The sequence below is a fragment of the Mesoplodon bidens genome (assembly GCF_964165515.1).
Source record: "Mesoplodon bidens genome assembly, chromosome: 9".
NCBI classification, from domain to species: Eukaryota; Metazoa; Chordata; class Mammalia; order Artiodactyla; family Ziphiidae; genus Mesoplodon; species Mesoplodon bidens.
This window is the reverse complement of record NC_138166.1, coordinates 84,983,189-85,006,991: the sequence shown is the minus strand read 5'-3', so window position 1 is coordinate 85,006,991 and position 23,803 is coordinate 84,983,189. Positions and strand designations below refer to the sequence as shown.

At 47.4% G+C, this 23,803-nt stretch overlaps 1 protein-coding gene across 2 annotated transcripts in view; it reads left to right on the top strand.

Moving 5' to 3' along the window:
- The window catches only part of COPG2 (COPI coat complex subunit gamma 2), a 138,537-nt gene that overhangs the window by 89,312 nt on the left and 25,422 nt on the right, over positions 1–23,803 (top strand). For both annotated transcript variants that reach the window (XM_081244782.1, XM_081244783.1), the window contains exons 13-20: positions 350–445; positions 743–986; positions 3,345–3,420; positions 4,260–4,363; positions 4,852–4,977; positions 5,738–5,800; positions 6,264–6,403; positions 6,967–7,138. In XM_081244782.1, coding sequence (XP_081100908.1) covers positions 350–445; positions 743–986; positions 3,345–3,420; positions 4,260–4,363; positions 4,852–4,977; positions 5,738–5,800; positions 6,264–6,403; positions 6,967–7,138 — 1,021 coding nt within the window. The remainder of the gene's footprint in view (positions 1–349; positions 446–742; positions 987–3,344; positions 3,421–4,259; positions 4,364–4,851; positions 4,978–5,737; positions 5,801–6,263; positions 6,404–6,966; positions 7,139–23,803) is intronic.

The window sequence follows — 23,803 nt, the reverse complement described above, 5'->3', positions numbered from 1 at the left end:
GCACAAGGGCCCAGCTGCTCCGCGGCATGTGGGATCTTCCCAGACCAGGGCTCGAACCCACGTCCCCTGCATTGGCAGGCGGGCTCTCAATCACTGCGCCACCAGGGAAGCCCTGGGGTCTCTTGAATACACTTCATTTTTACATTGCTTTTTATTTTCCTCTGAGGTCTCTTTTGCTTATCTTTCATGAAGAACCATTATTGTTATTTTAGTTAATTTTAGTGCCTTCTTAGCTTGCAGTAAATAAGTAGCTAAAGTTATAAAGATGAACGTCCTTTCTGTGTTTTCCTCTAGGTGGTAGTTGTAGTCATTATAAAGGTGCATGTCCTTTTTGTTTGTTTTTCTACAGGTGGTGGTTGTACAGGCAATTAGTGCTCTCTGTCAGAAATATCCTCGAAAGCACAGCGTCATGATGACTTTCCTCTCCAACATGCTCCGAGATGACGTAGGTGCACTACTTTTTAATCGTGTGAAGTTGCTGTCTTAAATTCTTATGCCATAGTATTTAAAGCAGCTTGCTTTATCATCTCAGTATGCGTCTCAAATAGTGTGCTGAATTCTGTTTTCTGTCTTATTACTAGACACGCTGTTGCTTTGGCTTTCCCATTTGGAGGAAAAAACGCTTTTGTTTCTTTCATAAGGGAAGGGATATGAAATCTGAATGTTATAGCATGAGCCTTGGAGTGTAAGCATTTCTCCAAAAAGTGTCCTCAGAATGAATGGCAGTTTTCTCTTTTGCCAGGGAGGCTTTGAATATAAGCGAGCCATTGTGGACTGCATAATCAGCATTGTGGAAGAGAACCCTGAGAGTAAAGAGGCAGGTCTAGCCCACCTTTGTGAATTCATCGAGGACTGTGAACACACTGTTCTGGCTACTAAGATTCTACATTTGTTGGGCAAAGAGGGCCCCAGAACGCCTGTCCCCTCCAAGTATATCCGCTTTATTTTTAATAGGGTGGTACTGGAGAATGAGGCTGTCAGAGCTGGTGAGTCATTGGAACACTAATAATCGTGTAACTGCTGATCTTGTGAAATGCTTATTAACTCAAGGGGGTGGTAATGAAATTGGAAAATGAAGTTGCAACGTCTGTTTGATGGTGGGATCTTGGAGCACACTTAAGCCCCAGATGTACAGCTCTTTCTTTGTATTCCAATTTCCATCCTGATTTCTGCCTGTATCAGAGACAAATAACCCTTGACTTTCGGTATGACAGAAGACTATGATGGCGTCATCCATTTTTTCCGAGTTATGGCCAGAAGTATGAATGTCTGTGAAATTTGTGTGTCTTTCTGCCTCTGTAGTTTTTTTTGTTTTTTTGTGGGTTTTTTTGTGGTATGCGGGCCTCTCACTGCTGTGGCCTCTCCTGTTGCGGAGCACAGGCTCCAGACACGCAGGCTCAGCGGCCATGGCTCACGGGCCCAGCTGCTCTGCGGCATGTGGGATCTTCCCAGACCGGGGCATGAACCCGTGTCCCCTGCATCGGCAGGCGGACTCTCAGCTGCTGTGCCACCAGGGAAGCCCTCTGTAGTTTTTAAGTGACTTTTTAAACAGGTCTTAGGGTTTTTTTTACTTCCTCCTCCCCTTAGCATATGAACTGGTCCAAATCTCCCCTGTTAAAACTATAAGCCTTCCTTTGATCCATTGTCTCTCACTAGCTACTGACCACATTTCCCCTGTTATGTAACCTTGTAGGAGCTATTACTAGCTGCCCCTATGAACTTATTCTCCATTTTCTCTTCAACTCACTATAATCTTGCTCTCTCCCTTAAAAGTCTTCTGAAGCTATTTTTTTTGGAAATTATTTATAAGCTAGTTGGAAAATCAAGTTAGACACTTTAATGTTCTTACCCTTGTTCACCTCAATTTGATGTACTGTTGCCTAAACACTTCATGAAACTCTCTTCCCTTGGTTTCCACAATAGCCTGCATATTTCCATCACTCCTCAGTCTTATTTATAGAGCTTCTCTTCCGTTCCTTAAAACGTTAGTTTTCCTTAGGGGTTTGTCTTCTCAACATACACGTTCATTCTGGTGATCATTTCCAGAGCTCTGCTGATATGCTGTGGCATTGCAGTCATGTCTCTTTCGTGAACTTGTGTGTCTGGCTATCTAAGGCACTTTAAATTCAGCTTGAAATTCAAACTATCCCAAACAGAAATCCTCACCTATATCATCCACTCAGTTGCAAGGCTAGAACCTTACTCCATTGTTTTATAACCCCCATCTATCCTTTGGCAAAGTTCTTGCCATTCTGTCTCCTCAAAATGCATTTCTTCATTGTCTTTTTTCATAGATTTCCTGAGGGCTGCATTAGGCTCCCATCCATTTCAGATGCCCAACTAGTCTGACTGCTTGTAGTCTCGCCCATATCCAGTATATTCTCCACATTCTGCTACCAAAATGGTCATTAGACATAAAATCTCACAAATTTAGAGTAGTACACTCTGCTACAAATACACAGATTCATCCTGTATTTAACACCCGTTAATAATAGCCTTGAGGTTGAAGCATAACCGAATTTTGTTTTGTCTCTAGTCTCTCACTTTTCTCCTGCTCTCCAGCACAGGTCTAGTGCTTCAGCCTTGCTCAGCTGTGTCCAGTCCCAGGATCTTGCCACACTTTCTTGTCTGGCCTGAGGGCCTTGGTACTTTTTATTCTCTCTCCCTCGAATGCTGTTTTCCTGCCTTTTCCCTCTGGCTAACTCTGTTTGTTCTTCAAACTTTAGCTCAGGTAATAAGTGTCAACTCCTTGTTTGTCTCCTCCTCCTCCAGTTCTGACTTACGTTCCTTTCTCTACTCACGTAGTACCCTGGATATAGTCCTACCATGGACTTTCTGTGCTATGTTGTAACTAGCTCTTTACTTACCTGTCTTTCCCACTGGAGTACAACTCCTTGATGTCTTTTGTCTTTCTGCCTCCAGCATCTAGCACAACTCCTGACAAAGGTTAAGTAAGCAGTAAACCTTTGTTGATACACTGAATTTTAATAATAGAGTTTGGGGTTTTTGTTTTTTAATGTGTGGGGCTGGTTGTTTGAGATTAGAGCTTAATTAATCAGTGTGGTATATAAGGAGCTGGACTGGAGGATAGCTCATATAAGGAATACATATGATCCTTTTTCCTCAATGCATGGTGGGTTTTCTTACTCAGAGCTCTCTTGGGTCTGCTGATTTCTATTTATGCTTAAATGGATCAAGGAAATAAGATCAAGAAACTCACAATAAAACAATAAGAGTTTATTCCAACTGAACACGGGAAACTCCTCTAGTTTTTTTTTTTAATGATTACTGCTTGACTCTGAGAAGCCAATATTCATCTTGTTTCATTTTATGCTCCATTATAGCTGCTGTGAGCGCTTTGGCTAAATTTGGGGCTCAGAATGAGAATCTTCTCCCGAGTATCCTGGTACTCTTACAAAGGTAATTAAAAGAATGTCTTTTTCTTTTCTTTTTAAAATAAGAATGCCATGTGGCTGAATAGAGAATTCCTCATTGTACCATATCAAAATGCATTGCAGGACCTAAGAGTAGAGCTGATGGAGTCAGGGCAAATGGCATTTTTCTTATTCTTCTGGTAATTTTGCATGTGCTAAGTACATGTAAAATTTGACTTCTAATTTCTCTTGCATGATTTTGAGAAAGTGACTTAAATCCATGTGCCTCAATTTGTATAACAGGGGCCAACTTCAAAGAGATTCACTATGTAGAGTTGAAAATACCAGCTTTTCATGGTCTCCTTGACTCCCTATTTGATGAGGAAAAAACTTGCTTTAGCAAACACTCTGTGATTACATCTTGTAATTGAAGCAGAAAAATTACAAGCCAAAGGCTGGCTAGTTTAAATCAAATAAATTGCCATTTGAGTGATACCAATGCCTGGATTTGGAATGCTTTTTAGTATCCTTGGAAAGTATAATATTACCATTTTTAAATTATATTCGAAGTCTAAATCTTTACCAGGGTCATGTGGTTGCAGATCCAAGAACAGACTCCAAACTGCTATCTTTTGTTATTGTCTCCTTCCTAATTATTTTAATGCCTACTTATGTAGTGCTTCTGATTCATAATGACACCATTTCTTTACCAATTGAGAACAGTGCCCAATATTTGTGGAGATTTTAGGATCCACTGTTGGCTGTTGTTGAGCTCTTTTATAAAGGCAGTATCAGATGGCCTGGATCGTGTCCTTTAGGTATAGTGGTAGAGCTATTGGAAATCGTTATGGTGCTGTGACATGCACCTTCTGTATCCCTGGACAGGTGTATGATGGATACTGACGATGAGGTACGGGATAGAGCTACCTTCTATCTGAATGTGCTGCAGCAGAGGCAGATGGCGCTGAATGCTACATATATCTTCAATGGTCAGTGAGAGCCAAGAATGGAGACAAGTACACTTTTGTTCCACAAATGGTGTCTGAGAAGCATATCCATGATGATTTGCATATGAGCTGGCTTCACTAGGCAAAATGCTTGGTTTCTGTCTTTGAATGCACTTCCATTTCTAGGGAGACCTAAAGTATGTAAAACCCCAAAGAATATTGCTTTTTCCTGGTCCTCCTTGAGCTCCCTCTTGGATGGGTTTACCTTTTTTCCCTTATGCCATCATCGTTTCCGTGTGTCTCCGTTGCTTTGTTTTCTGGAAGATACTTCTATTTTGTTGAAAATTCCTATGCTGTGCTCCTGTGCTTCCTTGGATGAAATTAAAGAGCCTTTAGTTTTTATTATTTAGGTTATAAAATCTGTGGTTATAGTTTTCTTTAGAAAGCTTAGATAAATGTTACAAATCTGGGCCTATCTGGGTCTTAGGATTGGCAAGAAGTTATAGTGCTGAGAGTTTTCTGTTTCATAGGTCTGACAGTCTCTGTACCAGGGATGGAGAAAGCCTTACACCAGTACACACTGGAGCCTTCAGAAAAGCCCTTTGATATGAAATCTATTCCTCTTGCTATGGCTGCTGTCTTTGAACAGAAAGCAGGTAAGGGGAACACTGTTAGTTTTTCTGTGTATAAGTAGTTTTACACCAGTAAAATACACTGTTAGCATATTTTCTTTAATATTTCTTGTAATGGTCACTGCTTCTAATCTTATAGAACTAAGATGGATGATACTTTTTAAATTAGGGTTTTAAACTTTTTTTCCTTGTTTTCCCATGAAAGCAAGAATATGAAATGTGACTCAGATTGAACGTTGTTTTTTTCCTGCTACGTGTTGCAGCGTTTGAAGTTAGTTGTCACCGTGTGTTTCAGAGCAGTAATTGTACTGTCCCCTCTTATTTGTATTTTCCGATGTTAGTTAACTTCTTAGTTAATTAATTTTTCTGTTGGAGGCTTAAAAAAATAAAGGAACAAAGTGTGTAGTGGTTAGAACCGAAAATGAAAGAGCTTATGCTTTCAACATTTTCAGGTTTTTTTGTTGGTACTATATAAGTAGTTTTTCCTATTTGAATCATGAGATTTGTTTTATAAACTGTGCCTCCTTTTAAGAGTAATTAAAAAAAAATTCCAGTCCATTAAAGCAAATTTTGTATTTTTAGGACTTACTTTATTATTTTGTAAAATATGTTCACTAAATACGTTTTGAGTGTCCCTCCAAAAAAGACAGAGAACCTCCCGGTATGATTCAGCAATAGCTCTTTATGTTTATCTGCTTGACGTTTCTGTCCTCATCTCCTGTCTGCATGTTTGGCTTGATAGTAGGAGGGAAGCTCACTTGATTGCTCATACTTGTCTTTGTAGAAATCACACTGATGGCTACTAAGCCCGAGAAGTTGGCTCCTTCCAGGCAAGACATTTTCCAAGGTATGATGATTTGATGTGTAGAAGCGGTAGCCTAGCACCCGAGGCATTGTAAGTATAATGAAGGCCACTACTTTTGTTCAATTTGATTAATTCTCAGTACGGGAGATAGTTGTATGGCCGAATATTGATTGTCCTAGCTTACAGTTGGCGGGCGCTACCTGGAGTCTGTGGGACATTACAATTTCCAGTTGCCAGCTTACGGAGAATGCTGTTCTTACTCTGTATCAGGGAACTCAAATTCTATGAAATTAGGAATTAAGTTTGTTTGTCTGTTTGTTGCTTTTAGTAATTGAGTGTATAAACTCTTACTTAAAAGATTATTTCACTAAAGCTTGGGGACACATTAGTTGAGTGTTCAACTATTAGTATGACTATAGAAACTTAAAACATTTTAGACACCCAGAGTAATGTCTTCCCCGTCTTCTTACTTTCCTCCTCATTTTCTTTCCTTTTATCTTGATAGAACAACTGGCTGTCATTCCTGAGTTTATGAATCTAGGACCCTTGTTCAAGTCTTCTGAGCCTGTTCAACTTACAGAAGCAGAGACAGAATATTTTGTTCGTTGTATCAAGCACATGTTTACCAATCATATTGTGTTCCAGGTGAGATAAGCGCCAGAACTGGCTCTAGTAAAGGGTTTAGTATTAATCCCCTTTTAGTTTATGATTCTCGTGCCTTTTATAGAGAAGCAAATTTAGCAGCGTATCTGGTTTTCTTTCCTAACTCCATAGCTGTAGAGATGGATGGGTAGCTTTTGATGATTTAAATTTAAAAAGACATAAAACTGAAATGTCTGAAGAAGTTGGACAGCATAAAGTATAACCTGTGGAAAAAATAATCATCATTTAATATCAGGGTAAAATAAGTGTGTCGTTCCAAGAACTTGGATTTCAGTTTGGTTCTCAGACAGCTATCAGACTTCTACCATCTTGTTTGGTAGAACTCAATCTCAGGAAGGAGGAAAAAACTGGTTAATATAAACAAAAAAGACCTCAAGAATAAGGTTATCCTCGTTGCCTCAGGAAAAATCTTAGGGGGAGACATGCGTGGTGTTTAGAAAGTATAGAAGGTTCCAGAACTCAGTCGTGGGTTACGGGTGGGAAGGAACAACTTGCTTGAAAACAGTTCTTCTCCTTTGTAACTTTCCTATTTGCTGACTTTTCAGTTTGACTGTACCAATACTCTCAATGACCAGCTACTGGAGAAAGTGACAGTGCAGGTGGAACCATCAGATTCCTATGAAGTGCTGTGTTGTATCCCAGTCCCCAGCCTACCTTATAATCAACCAGGAATATGCTACACTCTTGTTCGTTTACCTGATGATGACTCTACAGCAGGTACTAACACACAGAACGGAAGAGATATGATTAAGAGTGCATTACCACTTGAGCTCTTAAATGTCTGGACAGATGTTTGGGGTTCAAGAATTTGTTTCTTTTCCGGAATTAAATGATGGTATATTTATATTTATAAAATGAGTTACTGCTTATAGAAATATTAATTTTATAGCCAAGTTTCTGAGTAAAATATGCTGGACATTTAATTGTAAAACAGAAACTGGATGTATACAGTGGTAGCCCAAAAAGGAACTCAGACTTTCTGTTGGAACAGTGTCACCACTAGTGAGGGTTCATATACCTGATGTCTCCTATGAAGGATCATGGCCTGCTTCTCCCTGATGTTTCTTTCCAGGGCATCCTAAGGACTTTTTATTTAGTAGATCCGTGGCATCATAAAATATATTGTTTTTAAGGGTCCTATAACACAAGGCAAGTGTCTAAGAGTATGTCTCAGCCTAATGAGTGGCTTAGCCAACATCTGTGTATCCACATTTGAGAAGGGCTTGTAATCTCCTTGACCTGAATGCAATCTTGGGGGTGGGGTGGAGTGGGGAAGGCCTGTGAAGGAGAGCCAATTGCTAGTGCCAGTGGTATTTACAAATTGGGGGTTTGAGATCTTCTAACCTATGAATGTCAAGTATTTGTTGTACTTGATTTCTTTTCCCATTTTTCCCACCTGAGTTCTTTTCTTCCCATATTCACTGCAGAGTTTCCACAACTGTTACCCAGTTTTCACTGAAATAAGCACACACATCGCACTTACATTTGAACAATTTTTATTACTAGTACAGGAAAAAACAACTTCTACTACTAATACAGGAAAAAACAATTTTTACTACTAATACAGGAAAAATCAGATAGAAGTTAACAAATACTGGGAAAGTTACAGAGTTACAAGAAATCGTAAAAGCACTAGTAAATAGTTATCCCTGGTCATCATTCATTACATTTGGGGCTTAACCTGTCTTCCCTTAGCCCCTCTCCCAACTCCCTTTTTAGATGTTGGTTCTGGGAGCCCCTGCCCAATCTTACCTGTGTTGGATGATAGACCAGGCTACTCAACTCTAGCACGAGGTAGATTCAAGTTGGCACCGTTGCTGGGTCTGAACCCCAGGTTGTTCCCTCTGGCCCTGGGTGGACCTGCAGTTGTGGCCACCCTGGATCCATAAGCCCCTGGGTAGGAAGGCACTTTCCTATCTGGCCTCCACTAGTTCTCCTTTGAGCATTAGGCCATCCAACTTTAACCTTTAATTACCTCCTTTATCCCTTTCTAAGGTTTCTCTTATTCCATTCCCTTTTAGCTTCACTTTCTTTCCTGGTCTGTTTCCCTCTGGTTAGATTTGGCTTATGTCCACCAGCCAGTAATTAAGCTGGCTGTACTCTTATGTAAATAAAGCTAGTTTTATTTACCCTTATTCTAAACCAGTATCTGGGCCCAGTCTTAATGTAGCCCTATGGCTTCTGCCATCATCCTGGGATACACCATACTTCTTCAGTTTTTTCCAGTAGCCACCTCTCCATATTTCAAAATTTTAACCCCATTTTACTTCCCACTAAGTTCCTGTTTTTTAAGGGATGCCATTACTTCGCCACTTAATTTTGGAAGCAAAATGCTGAACTCATTGGTTAAAGAATCAAGCTCTCCCCAATTGAGAATACTAGCTCCTCCCATTTCCCCAGGTTCACTTGGATAACTGATAACTCAGGTGCCTCACACCCCACGGAGTGGTTCTAACAGAATACAATAAATACAATTTTACAATATCAAAACACATAAAACAACAATATTGAAATTACAGAAGTTACATATAGTATAGGAGAAAACAACAACAACAGAAAACATTTCTACTAAGACAGAAAGCACAGGGAGGTTTTCTTACCCCTCCTTACTACGGAGTTAATTTCTTTTTAAAATACAGATCTTACAAATTAGCCCAGAGGTTTCAACCTTTGGTCTGCTGGCTATGGACTCTTTTGCTTGATGGTTGTTAGTATTTTGTCTATAAAAATTTGTCATTTGGAGAATTTTCTTTCTTTTCTGTTAAATTCAAAGGGTTTGCTGGTTGGTATTAAAACTTAGTTATAAACTCTTGTGATTGCATCTTGGAGAAAAGAAATGGAATTCTTCCAATGGAAGTCTCAACACTTGGACTTTTAAAATTTTGTTAGTAGTCGATTTTACATTTTACCTATCATTTACCTGCTTTAAAAAAAACTCCTTTCTATTCTTTAGTCTTTGTTAGAAACTCTAAAATTTTTAATCCATGGCCAATCCAAAGTCTTTGCTGTGCAATGAATAGAAGTGAAATACCAGGGCATAGGTGGTAATAAGAGTCTTTTCCACATGCCTTCCTTTCAGCATTTTCCCATTGCAGATATTCTGAATTTTACCAATCACCTGAAGATCTATACATCAATCACCTCTGCTTGTCTCATCTCAGAAAATATATTTTCCATATAGTCACAGAAAAAAAACCAGAAATTCTATAGATTGTGATTTCCTTCAACTTGAAAACTGTATAGAATAGAAAGTAATGTAGGTTTTGGAGATAGATAAATTCGATTTGAATTCTGACTCCGTTACACACTGAGTGTGTAATCATAGGCAAGTTATTTGATCTCTAAACCTTCTAGGATTGTTGTAAGGATAAAATGAAATTAAGTAACATGACTAGCGTGGTGCCAGACACCTAGTAAATACTTAATAGATAGAGGCTATTATTGTTTCAATTCTGAAACTATCCACTTTCTCCTTTTATCCTCTTTAACAATCAAGTCGTTCACAGTTCAAAAGACACCCACCCACCCATCTCCTCAGAAAGTTATTCCATCAACTGTTCTTACCTTTTCTGTATCTTTAAACTTTCCCACTCCTCCTTACTTTATAAGTATACAAAAAATCTATGCCATCTGAAAATATTTACTTTAACTCAACATCAAGGTATTACCATAACTCCTTCCCTGAAATCTTGGGCAAATTGTGGAAAGAGTAATGAACATCATATAAGTCTCAGTTTAGTTAGGCCTACTTATCTTCCATCCTCCAGCGACTACTCTTTACTGAAAATTTTCTAGAAAAGCCTTCAAGGCAGCATGCTTTCTTAGTGTCCTTTCTCCTCCAGCAACGCTCCTTCCTCTGAATGTTTATTACACCAGTAACAACATATATATGCAACATTCTACAAATTTTTCCCCACTTTGGACCTCTGTAATGACTCTACCTTTTTGCTTTATTACTTACTCAGAACCATTCTAATCCCTATATTGCTTTTCTTATTGAACTCTTGGTCCTCATTGCATCATTATTTCTCATTTCAACAAATTTAGATAACTCATTTAAATAGCCTTCAATAGAAAATATCCATACTAAGATCAAGTTTAATAGGACATGTATATGAGTTTCTCTCTTTTTTTTTTTTTTTTTTTTTTTTTTGCGATACGCGGGCCTCTCACTGTAGTGGCCTCTCCCGTCGCGGGGCACAGGCTCCAGACGCACAGGCTCAGCGGCCACGGCTCACGGGCCCAGCCGCTCTGCGGCATGTGGGATCCTCCCGGACCGGGGCACGAACCCGTGTCCCCTGCATCGGCAGACAGACTCTCCACCACTGCGCCCCCAGGGAAGCCCCTCTTTCTGTTTTTCATTAGGGATGCTGCCTCCCATTTAACAATTCATAACTCTTTCACATTATACATACATACTGCAGTTCTTGCAGTTCTACACGTCCTTAAACCTTTATCTTAATGAGCTACCACCACAGGATCCTGATGGACTCCAGTCTCTTCGCTGAATCTGTTGTCTCCATTCCATTATTTGCTATTCAGTATTAGCCATATTAACTCCTGACATTCTGAATTAAATCCACAACTTCAGTTAAGTAAAATTTATCTGTTTTTTTTACTTTGACTCACCTCCAACCACTCACTGGGATCCATATTAATGACCCTTGGTGAAACTTTGCATTCTTCCAAGCTAAGCACGTAATCTGAATTTTTACTCAAATGCTAAAAAAGCAGGATAGGTTGAACATTACTATTTAGCCACCATTTCCCCTACCTTTATCACTAGAATTTGTATCAGCCTAGCTGTAGAATCCATATTCCTCCAAATCTGACCCGTTAATGAGACTGGCCAAGATTCCAGTTTGAGACCTCATTCACCTGTTCATTCATCTTGCAACCAACCTCCCTTTCCTCAAACACACTGAAATTTCTAACACACTGAAATTTCTAACACACTGAAATTTCTAACATTTCCTCTGTGCTGACTTTGAACCTGTTTTCCTGTCCTCTTTCATGTTCCCGTTTCACACCATCATCGATAGCTGTCATCTTCATTGATGCCTTTCTTAAATGATAACATCTCTCCAGAATGCAATGTAAACACGGCATATCCACTCATTTCCTTTTTCCCCATCTTGTAGCCTTAGAAAAAACCTCTGCTTGTTGGTACCACCCAGGCTTCGTTCACAGTCTGGCCTTTAAATGGATTCAGTATGTGAAAATGTGTGAAATTACTCCTTGACCTACTCTTATTATTCAAAACAACCCCATTCTCTGGCATGCATCTTCATCTTAGGATGTCAGGAGCACTAATGTTACAAGAACTGCTGCTGACGCTCTCCCTTCAGATTTTGTTTTATGAATTTATCTCTATGTGACCATTTATTCTCTTGAATCTACCCACTTTGACATAATTGTCTGATAGATTTTTCAGGCAGCCACCCACCAATTTCCCTGTGGTAATTTCTTTTTATATATTTCTCCTATTTCCCTTCATTCCATTAATTGTGATCAAGTTGAACAGGTCGCACTATGCATCCTAACCATTATAATGTTCCTTAATAATTCTAAGAATGATTTGTATGTATACTGTTGACTTAGTTCCAATTTATTTTAACCACTTCTTTTCTCTTTTTCCTCTGCTCATTTTCATTGGAAAAACAATGAACGTATAAACACTATATCAGCATCTGTAGGAGGCATATTTTACCAGTGCTAAATACAATTCTTTCAAAATCCAATTGATTGCACTGTACACCTTTGCTTTGTACTTGGCTATGCTGTAGCCTCTTCCTCTATAAACATTCTACATTGTCTATCTTCCCATAAAACAGTGCTTTCCCACAGATATAACAGATAGCACCTGTACTTTCTTTTATTCACTAGTGTACACCTGCCGTCTGGCCTCAATACCACCCCTCCTGCCCCTGAGATCTGCTGATGTCCCCAGATTGGGAGCTCTTGAAGCCGCCTTCCCCTTTTCTGTAGAGCCCCCTTTAACTTCCCTGAGCCCTTCATACATTCATGAGGTTCTTCCCCTCATCCATGCTGCCTGTCCCTTTCTTTTCCCATTAACTCCCCTGACCCATCTCAATACTGGCCTACCACCTTCATGGACACTAGAGAATCCAAGGATCTCTCTCTTTGCAGGCTGGGTGTGGACTGAACCTTGCTCAGCCCATCCTCTGCCTTTTCTCCCACTCTTGTCTTCGAGAGCCTCTCTGCTTCATCTTCAACATCCCATCCTACTTCCCCTACCACCTGCCAGTCATGCCACAGATGCAGTGGTCTTTTCCTTGACATCTGCTCTCTTCTTGACCTGCCCTCATGCTCCCCAGTCTCCAGCTTCTTGGTCTGCAATGTGCTGTAGTGACTCCCTATGCTGTCCCCATTCATCCCTAAGCACCGTGTCTTTTCAGGTCACTCAGGCTTCTGTCTGACCTTCCATCGTTTCGTGTGGTCATGCCCTGCACTGACAGGCTCCTCTCCAACATTTTCCACAGACCACTACCTTTACCAGCTCATCCTCTTCTCACCTCGTCCACCTCCCCCATGTTCCAACCCGGCCTTACCCACGCTGTCCTCTCCCTCCTGCATGGGCTTCCTCACACCCTTGGCCCACTCATGGGTGCACAGCTCCTGGACCCTCGACATCCAGCTCCATCCTTCTGGCTCTTTGCTACTGCACTCTGTGCAGTGTGTTCCCTGATCCTCTCAACAAGCCTCTCCTGCCCTGGTTGCTGGGCACCATTGCCTTACCTTCCTCACTCTTCTTAGCCATTGGACCTCCTCTTGTCTACCACCTGTTTCAGAATGCTCACCTGATCTCGCCTACATCCGGGACCCACCTTCATCATCTCTCCTTATTTCCTTCTCTACTGTATGTATAGCAAAGGAACTGTCCTACCTGAGCCATGTGACATTCTTTAAAGAAGCTACCGTCTGTGCACCTTCCAGCTGGATTCAGTTGTCTCCTCTGCTCTGTGCTCCCTTCTCCGTCCCCCATCCACTGCTCAACCCAGTTGAGTCGCCTCTGCTTCAGGCACACTGTGTTGAATCCTCACGCTCCGCCCACCAACCCACGCTCATGAGCCAGACTGAGCTTGCCTCCCGGGCCGCACGACCCCACGACATCACTCCCTGTAACCTTTCAGGTTTCCATCCAGATCCCTTGTCACGTACTCTTCTGACACAGCTGTCAGGGAGGCTCCGGCCTCTGACTCTCCGACCTTTTTCTCTCACCGCAGCACTCTCACCTTCTTCCCACCCTCCTGCCCCCGCACCTGCCAGACCCACTCCCGACACCACCTGCACAGAGCCCCGGGTCCTGCTGTCCGCCCTCCCTCCCCCTCCGAGCAGTCACCTCTCTCCCAGATGCTCTCCTGCACCGTCCTCTCCCGTGCCATCGGCCACTTCCTTCTGCGTGGACACCCCCCTCCGGTGCTCCCTGCTCACATACACACAACCCAACTTCCTTTCAGTCACCACTTCCATCTCCCTCAGCCTTACTCCTCCAGAGTCCTAAGCTCAGGGACACCATGCTTGCAATCCCCTCCCAAATGATTGACAGTAATCCCCCTCCCCCTCCCCCAATCATTCCAGGTGCCTTGCTGGCTACATTCATTTACTCGCTGTCTCCCTGGTCCTGCCTGGGGCCTTTTCCTCCATGTCTGACACTCTTGACTCTGATGCCTCCGTCTGCCCGACTCGGGCTCATCTGCTCATGCTTCACCTCTCTGCCCAGCTGTCCACCCTGCCCCTTCCACCCAGTGATTCTCACCCGAGGATGCATGACACCCAAGGCAAGCCTATCAGCATCATCTTTCAGGAATGTTTTTGTGTTTTCTTCTTTGATCTTTTTGGTTTTCTTTTTGCTTTGAGCAGTGCACTGCTCACCCTCAGATGTTCTGACAGGCCTGCCTTGGGGTCCATGCCCACAGCCCCCCTTGGGTGAAATCTACCCCCCACCCCGGGGAAGAATCACTGCTGTGGAAGCCCAGCGTGCCTCCCTGGGCTGTACTCTCCCCTTGCCCACCTCTAGGCTCCCACCGGTTGCCACTGACCCTTGTTCCTCAAGGATCCCAGCCCTGCCCCCACTCTGACACTGGCCCGGCACTGTCCTCCTGGCACCACCACATTCCCTTCCATATTAACTCACTGACACCTGCCGTGCCCCAAACCCCGGTCTGCATTAAAACACTATTCTTTTCACACACCCCTATATCCCCCTCCTGCCCCCCATCCTCTATGACCCTCAGGCACTGGGACAATATCTTTGGTGCTTGTCCTTCTTGGCGCCAGCCATTGTCTGTTACCCTAGGTTACCCCTCCTCATATCAGACCCACGACACCGTCCCCCTGGAGAGCCTTGCCCCTATTGTCCTCACCTCCCTCTTTGATTCCAGCCAAGCAGACCTTTCCCTCCTTTCCTGCAGCTACTCTCCTTTGTCCTCTCTGGGTGGCTTCACTGGTCTTCCCAGTCCTCTCCTCAACCGGAAGTCATCACCCCAACACTGGACTTGAAATCAGTCCAGAAGCACAGTTAAAGTAGATGATTTTCTGTGTCTGCAGTTGGCTCTCCCTCCCCACCCCACCTCCACTCCCAGAAATCCCAACCCTCTCCTCCCATACAACCCCGTCAAACCCGACCTGCACCCCAACCCCAACGCCGTCCCCATCCCCACTCATTCCCTGAGCTCCTCCCTCCCCGCCCCCAGTTCCCTCCCCGCCCCCAGCGGATCCGTAGTAAAGAGCCTGGCGGAAGAGTTGCACCCTTGCCACAACATTCGAGGCTGCGGCAGCGGCCACTGCTCCCCACCCCCTGCGTGCCACCCTCCACTCCTCCCTCCCCAAGCCTCTGCTCCCACTGGCTGGCCCTGTAACTCTGAGGTTCCTTCTGGTTGGCACCTCTGAGATCTGCCTGGATTCCTACCTGCCCACCTCCCTCTTCCCGCTGCTCCCCGGTTGGTGTCCAGCCTGTGTCCCTTCCACTGCGCTCCATTCTCCATCCTCCCCTGGATGCCTCCCCTCACCTGGTCTGTCTCAGGTAGGTGACCCTCCTGTCGTGCCACATCAAGGCCCCATTGGGACATTCCTTCCTGTGACCTTTCCTCACGTGACCCGTTCCTTCCCTTTCCCTCCCTGGCCCAGGGAAAGCGTCTGCCTCTTCTCTAGGGCCCGTGATGTCATCTCAGTGCTCCCTGATGCCTGTCATCGAGTTGCACTGGGTCATCCCTTCTCCATAGAGGGTGCTCCCTCCTGTGACCTGCTCTCATAGCTCACGCTCTTTCCACCCCCTGCCCTGCCACGTTCTCTCCTGAAATCATGGGCTGTCATTGGTCTGGTCCTCCCACTGGCTTGGGCCACCGTTTCCCTTTAGGCTCCCTTTTCCTTAGTCATGTTCTGTCTCACCTTCCTTCCTCTTCTCTCTTCCCTTTTAGTCAAGCCATTGCCCACGGGACTCTACCCCAGGCCCCCACTTCCCTGTCTTCTCCTTCCCTCACCCCCACTGCTTTCATCTCCCCTCCTTCAGACCCTGGTGTCCACCCCTGCCCATTGCCTCGCTCTCCCACTCCGTAATGACGTGGTCCAGATCTCTCCTTTGCCCTCTTTCCCCCTTGGCCATATTTTAAGACTCTCTTCTGGTTGTCCATCCCATTGTGCCCGCCCCCTCTGTTGTTCCCCAGATCCAGTCTCCTGATCATGAGACCCCACCTCCAACTCTCCACCACTCTGCCCCTTGCTCTCTCTCCCTGTGCCTCTTTGCTGCCCCCATTCTCTTCTCTGACTACACATATGGTTTGAAGGTCCCTGGTTTTCCCTGGTTCCCTGTGTGGACTCTCTCTGCCACATCCTAGGACTCCACCCTTTATAGCTCCCTTGTAATAGCAGAAGCACTGTTGATACCACCTGAATTCCTGGCCACTTCTCTGCCAATTCTAAGCATATTTGCTACCAACACACTGGGCTCCATCCACTTGAGTCCATCCTGAAGTCCCTGAGGTTACCTGCCAGTCGTTTCTGTGCAGGATGTATCTAATGTGCAGTGCTGCCCTGTTTCCTCCATGTCACCACAGTCATTGTGGACCCTGTCCCCGATTGCTCCTAAGAGCCCTGGGTCTTTGAACGCCCAGAGGCTCTGGCATCTCAGCTGGGACCCGCTCTGCTTCTACCACTGGGCCTCAGTACTGCACAGGCCACGCCTCTTGAGCCGTGAGATCAGTGCATGTCCCCACATTCATGAGGTTCTCTCCCCTCTTCTGTGCCTACTGTCCCTTACTTGTCCCATCGACTACCTGACCCAACCTGCTCCCTCCTTCTCATAGCTGCCCAAGATGCCTCTGTCTCTTGCTGTCCAGAGTGGGTGGGGATTGGACGTTACTTGGCCCATACTCTGCCTTTTCTTCCGCTCTCTGAGAAACACTCTACCTCATCTGCAGCATGCGTCCTATTTCCCCTGCCACCTGAGTCATGCGAGGTCTTCGCTGCCTGTTCCTCGACACCTGCTCCCTCTCTTCCGACACACGCTCACGTTCCTGACTGCCAGCTCCTGGTCCACAAAGTGCTGTCCATGGCCTCTGAAAACAGCCATAAGGACCCTACATTTCGGGTCTGCCATTTTGGAAAAGGTGGTTGTTTCTGGGTCCTCTCTGATTCTTTTTCTTACCATGCCCCGTCTCCAGCATTTTCAATGGGCCTCTACCTCTACCAGCCCATGCTCCTCTGGCCTCATCCCATCTCTCCCAGTTCCTCGCGTGCCTTACCTGCGCTGTGCTCTTCCTCCTGCATGGGCTTCCTCTGACCCTGGGTCCAGTTTGCAGGGCAAGGTTCCTGGATTCTCCACATCCACTCCCTCCTGTGGGCTCTTTGCCATCCTCTCGGCACAATGTGTTCCCTGATCCTCGTAGCAAGCCTCTCCTGCCCTGGCTGCTGGGCACCATCACCCGACCTTCCTCACTCTTCTGGCCCATTGGACCCCTTCTCCTCTACCACATTCTCTCACCAGTTGGAGACTGCTCACCTGACCTCCTTGGCCCAGTTTCTAGGTCTCTGCTGCTTTGCAGTCACTGCATACACAGCAAAGGAACTGTCCTACCTGAGCCATGTGACATTCTTTAAAGAAGCTACCGTCTGTGCACCTTCCAGCTGGATTCAGTTGTCTCCTCTGCTCTGTGCTCCCTTCTCCGTCCCGCATCCACTGCTCAACCCAGTTGAGTTGCCTCTGCTTCAGGCACACTGTGTTGAATCCTCACGCTCCGCCCACCAACCCACGCTCATGAGCCAGACTGAGCTTGCCTCCCGGGCCGCACGACCCCACGACATCACTCCCTGTAACCTTTCAGGTTTCCATCCAGACCCCTTGTCACATACTCTTCTGACATAGCTCTCAGGGAGGCTCCGGCCTCTGACTCTCCGACCTTTTCCTCTCACCGCAGCACTCTCACCTTCTTCCCACCCTCCTGCCCCCGCACCTGCCAGACCCACTCCCGACACCACCGCCCTCAGTCTGGACCTGCACAGAGCCCTGGGTCCTGCTGTCCACCCTCCCTCCCCACTCTGAGCAGTCACCTCTCTCCCAGACGCTCTCCTGCACTGTCCTCTCCCGTCTCTTTCATGCCCACAGCCCCAAACACCCCTTGTATCCCCTGCGCTTCATGACTCTCAGGCATGTGACAATATCTTTGGTCTAATTCTCCTCTTTCTCAGTGCTTGTCATTTGTCCCTTTGAAGAGTTTATCCCTCCTCATTTCAGATCTGTGACACCCCCTGCCCTTATGGTCATAATGTCCATCTGTGTTTCCTGCCAACCAGCTGTCTCCCTTCTGCCTTCCTGCGGCCGCTCCCCTTTGTCCTCTCGGGGCAGCTTCGGTGTTCTCACCCTCACTCTTCTTAACGTACTCATCACGCCCCAGCGCCGGACTTGTAATCAGTCCACAGCTCAGTTACAGTAGATGACTTTCTCAGTGCCTGGAGCTTGACTCATGTGTCCCGACTCTAACCCCCGTCCCCCCATCCCCACTGATCCCCACCCTGCCCTCCCATCCAACCCAGTCAACCCCTACCTGCACCCCAATCCTGATCCCCGTCCCAAACTCCATCCCCCAGGCTCTCACCCCTTCCCTGCCAGATCCACAGTGAAGAGCCTGGCTGAAAAGTTCCACCCTTGCTATAACATTTGAGGCTGTAAGAGCAGTCCCTGCTCCCCACCCCCTGCCTGCCACCCCTTTTCCACTCCTCCTTCCCCATGTCTCTGCTCCCACTGGCTGGCCCCAGTACTCTGCACTTCCTTCCGGTGAGCGCCTCTGACATCTACCTGGTTTCCTATCTGCCACCTCCCTCTTCTCCTTGCTCCTCTTAGTGGTAACCAGCCTGTCTCCTTCCACCTCTCTCCTCTCTCCATCCTCCCCTGTGCACCTTCCATCACCTGGTCTGTCTCTGGCAGGTGACTCTCCCTTGGTGCTGCATTGAGGCCCCCATTTGGACATTCCTTCCTGTGACCTTTCCTCACGTGATCCGTTCCTTCCCTTTCCCTCTCTGGCCCAGGGAAAGCATCTGCCTCTTCTCTAGGGCCCATGATCTCATCTCAGTGCTCCCTGATGCCTGTCATCGAGTTGCACTGGGTCATCCCTTCTCCATAGGGGGTGCTCCCTCCTGTGACCTGCTCTCACAGCTTACGCTCTTTTCATCCCCTGCCCTGCCACATTCTCTCCTGAAATCATCGGCTGTCACTGGTCTGATCCTTCCACTGGCTTGGGCCACCGTTTCCCTTTAGGCTCCCTTTTCCTTAGTCATGTTCTGTCTCACTTTCCTTCCTCTTCTCTCTTCCGTTTTAATCAAGCCATTGCCCACGGGACTCTACACCAGGCCCCTACTTCCCTGTCTTCTCCTTCCCTCACCCCCACTGCTTCCATCTCTCTTCCTTTGGACCGAGGATGTACCCCTGCCCATTGCCTTGCTCTCCCACTCCCCAATAACATGTCTGGACCCCCCTCTTTCCCTCTAGGCCACGATCCCCTCACAGCACCCATGTGCAGATCTCAAGACCCTCCAATCGCCCCCTGTCCTGTTCGGCCTTGCTCCCTCTGTTGTGTGGGTCCAGCCTCCCAAACAAGAGTCCGTCACCCTCCAACCATTTAGCACCCCACCCACTGCTCTCTCCCCTTGTGGCCCTTTCCTGCCCACATTATCTTCTCAGACTAGACCTCTGATACCCCACTGGCTTCACAGGTCCCAGCTGTTCCCCTGATTGCCTGTGCAGAGTTTTTCTGCCACTTGCTAACCTCCATTCTTCAGCACCTGATGAATAGCAGAAGAATGGATTTGGTGACTGATGACAAATGCTGTTACCACCTTAGTTCCCACCCATTCCTGTGCCATTTCTAAGCATGCTTGCTACCTGCACACTGGATTCCACCTGGTCCTTTCCAGTGTCCCTGAGGACACCTGCTAGTGGTTTGTGTACAGGGTCTATCTGATGGCACAGCACTGCCCTGTCCTCTGCGTCACCAGTCACTGTGGCCCTTTCCCCCTTGCTCTGAGGGCCTTGGGTCTTCAAAGACCCAGGCAATGGTGTCTCAGCTCTGCTTTGCTCCTACCATCTGGCATCAGTACCGCACAAAACCTTCTTGCCTCCTGAGATCTCCCAAAGTCCCAGATTGGGAGCCCTTCAGGCTGCCCTGCTCTTCTCTGCAGTGCCCCCTTTACCTGTTCTGAGCCCCGAGCATGTTCATGATGTTTTTTCCCCTCTTCACTGCCACCTGTTCCTTTCTTTTCCCATCGACTTCCCTGACCCAACTCGTATCCCGCAGACACCTTTCGTGGCTGCCCGAGACTCCAATGTTTCTCTCTTTCCAAGCTGGCTGCCACTGAACCGGCTCGGCCCCTCATCCACCTTTTCTCCTGCTCTTGTCTCCAGGAGCCCCTCTGCTTCCTCTTCAACATCTCATCCTACTTCCTCTACCAGCTGCCAGTCATGTGACACACTCCCTACTCTTTGCCTTCTTCTTTGACCTGCCTTTATGTTCCCCCATTGCCAGCTTCTTGGTCCCCAGCATGCTGTACTGAACCCAGGCTGTCTGAATTCACACCAAAGTATGCTAGTTTTTGGGCCTACCATTTTGGAGAAAATCATTGCTTCTAGGTGCTCTCTGACCTTTCATCATCTCACCGTGCACTACGCTGACAGGGCTGTCTCCAAATTTCCAAAGAGCCACTGCCTCTACCGTCTCAGCCTCCTCGGGCCTCACCCACCTCTCCCTGCCCCTTGCCTGCCTTACCCTCGCGGTGCTCTTCCTCCTGCATGGGCTTCCTTGTGCCCTCGACCCACTTTCGGGAGCACAGTTCCTAGATTCTCCACATCCACTGTCTCCTTCTAGCCCTTTGTCATCCACCTCTTGATGCAGTGTGTTCCCAGATCCTCTCAACAAGCCTCTCCTGCCCTGGCTGCCGGGCGCCATCGCCTGCAGTTTCTTACTCATCTGGCCCGTTGGATCCCCTCTTCTCTCCATACCCTCCCACCTGTCTGAGACTGCTCACCTGGCCTCCTGGTTTCAAGGTCTCTCCTGCTTTGCTTCTCTACTGCAACACAGTAAAAAGCTGTCCTACCTGAGCATGTGACATTCTTTCAGCTACCATTGTGAACCTTCCAACTGGGTTCAGTTGTCTCCTTGGCTGAGTGCTCCCTTCTTGATCCTCACCTGCTGCTCAACCCAGTTCAACCCTCTTTGCCTCAGACACACAGTACTAAATCCACAGACTCTGCCCACCAACCCACACTCAGCCCTGTGGACCTACGCTGTACTTTCCTCCGGGACCTCGTAAAGCTTGCTCCCTGTAACCTGTCATGCTTCCATCCAGACCCCTTGTTGCATACTCCTCTGACAGCTCTCGGGGAGCCTCCCCCCTCTGATTCTCCTCCCCTCTTCCTTTCCCTCCAGTACTTCGACTTCTGCCTCCCTGCTGCCTGACATCATCCCGTTCGGTCTCAAACTGCACAGAGCCCTGGGTCCTGCTGTCTGCCCTCCCTCTCTCCTCCTCCCTCTCCAGCAGTCGTCTCTCTCCCAGATGCACTGCTCCGTGTTGTGTCCCATCCGTCTGCCCTTTCTTCACTGTGGACATCTCGCCCAGAGCTCTCTGCTCAGGTTTGCACAACCCACCGTCCTTTTGGTCGCCATTCCCATCTCTCTCAGCCCTACTCCTCAGGTGTCCTCAGCTCAGGGACCACCACCTTGGTGCCCACCCTCTCTACCATGGATGGTGAATCCTAACCTGCCCCCTCTCATTCCAGGCCCTTTGTTGGCTACATCCATTTGCTCACTGTCTGCTTGGTCTGGGTCCTTTTCCCTTGTTTCTGACAGTCTTGACTCTGATGCCTCCATCTGCCCCGACTCAGGGGTTCATCTGCTCATGCTTCACCTCTCTGCCCAGCTGTCCACGCTGCCCCTTCCACCCAGTGATTCTCACCCAAGGATGCATGACCCCGCAAGGCAGGCCTATCAGCCTCATTATCCCGGCGTGTTCTTGTGCTTTCCTTCTGGGATTTTTTTGATTTCTCTTTGTATTGAGCAGAGTACTACTCACTGTTCAGATGTTTTCATGGAACTCCCTTGGGGCCACTGCCCACAGCTTCTCCTTGGGTGAAATCCACCCCCCTGTCCCCATGATGATCCCTGCTGGGGAAGCCCAGTGTGACCTCCGGGGCTGCACTCTCCCTTGCCCACCTCTAGCCTCCCACTGGTTGCTATTGACACCTCTTCAGAATCTCCAAATGGCCCCACCCTGACACTGGTCAGTACTCTCAGAACCACCACATTCCCTTCCGCAGTGACTCACTGACCCCCGACAGGACACACACCTCAGTCTGCATCAGAGTACTGTTATTTTCACACACACATGCCACACATCTTCTACCTATCCTCAATGACTCTCAGGCATTGGGACAATATTCACTGGTCCAAATCTGGTCCTTCTTGGCACCTGCCATTGTTTTTTTTCCCTACTTTACCCTTCCTCATAGCAGGCCCACGACATTGTCCCGCTGCAGAGCCATGCCCCAGTGGTCCTCCTGTCCCTCTGTGATTCCTGCCAAGCAGACCTTTCCCTCCCTCCCTTCCTGCAGCTACTCTCCTTTGTCCTCTCTGGGTGGCTTCCCTGGTCTTCCCAGTCCTCTCCTCAGCCTGAAGTCATCACCCCAACACTGGACTTGAAATCAGTCCAGAAGCACAATTAAAGTAGGTGATATTCTCAGTGCCTAGAGATTGGCTTATGTCCCTCCACCCACCCCATTAATCCCAGCCCTACCCTCCCATCCAACCCAGTCAAACCCAACCCACATCCCCACCCTAACCCTGTCCCCCTCCCCCTCCCCACCTCCCACCCCCAACCCCTCACCCTTGCCACACACCCACTGACCCCATCCCCAGCACCCTCCCCGCCCCCAGCGGATCCGTAGTAAAGAGCCTGGCGGAAGAGTTGCACCCTTGCCACAACATTCGAGGCTGCGGCAGCGGCCACTGCTCCCCACCCCCTGCCTGCCACCCTCCACTCCTCCCTCCCCAAGCCTCTGCTCCCACTGGCTGGCCCTGTAACTCTGAGGTTCCTTCTGGTTGGCACCTCTGAGATCTGCCTGGATTCCTACCTGCCCACCTCCCTCTTCCCGCTGCTCCCCGGTTGGTGTCCAGCCTGTGTCCCTTCCACTGCGCTCCATTCTCCATCCTCCACTGGATGCCTCCCCTCACCTGGTCTGTCTCTGGTAGGTGACCCTCCTGTCGTGCCACATCAAGGCCCCATTGGGACATTCCTTCCTGTGACCTTTCCTCACGTGACCCGTTCCTTCCTTTTCCCTCCCTGGCCCAGGGAAAGCGTCTGCCTCTTCTCTAGGGCCCGTGATGTCATCTCAGTGCTCCCTGATGCCTGTCATCGAGTTGCACTGGGTCATCCCTTCTCCATAGGGGGTGCTCCCTCCTGTGACCTGCTCTCATAGCTCACGCTCTTTCCACCCCCTGCCCTGACACGTTCTCTCCAAAACCATCCGCTGTCTCTCGTCCGGTCCTTCCACTGGCCTAGGCCACCATTTCCCTTTAGGCTGCCTTTGCCTTAGCCTTCCCCTGTCTCACCTTCCTTCCACTCCTCTCTTCCCTTTTAGTTAAGCCATTGCCCACAGTTCTTTACACCAAGCTGGCACTTCCTCCTCTTCTTCCTTCCCTGGCCTCCACTGCTTCCATTTCTTCTGCATCAGCCCCCGTGATGCACCCCTACCAGATGTCCTTGACCTCACACTCCCCCTTGACAGAGTCCAGATCCCCTCTTTGCTCTCTTTCCTCTACTTCATCTTCCACTTCCCCTTCCATCTGCCAGTTCCTGGGTGGATTCAGTGGTCTTTTC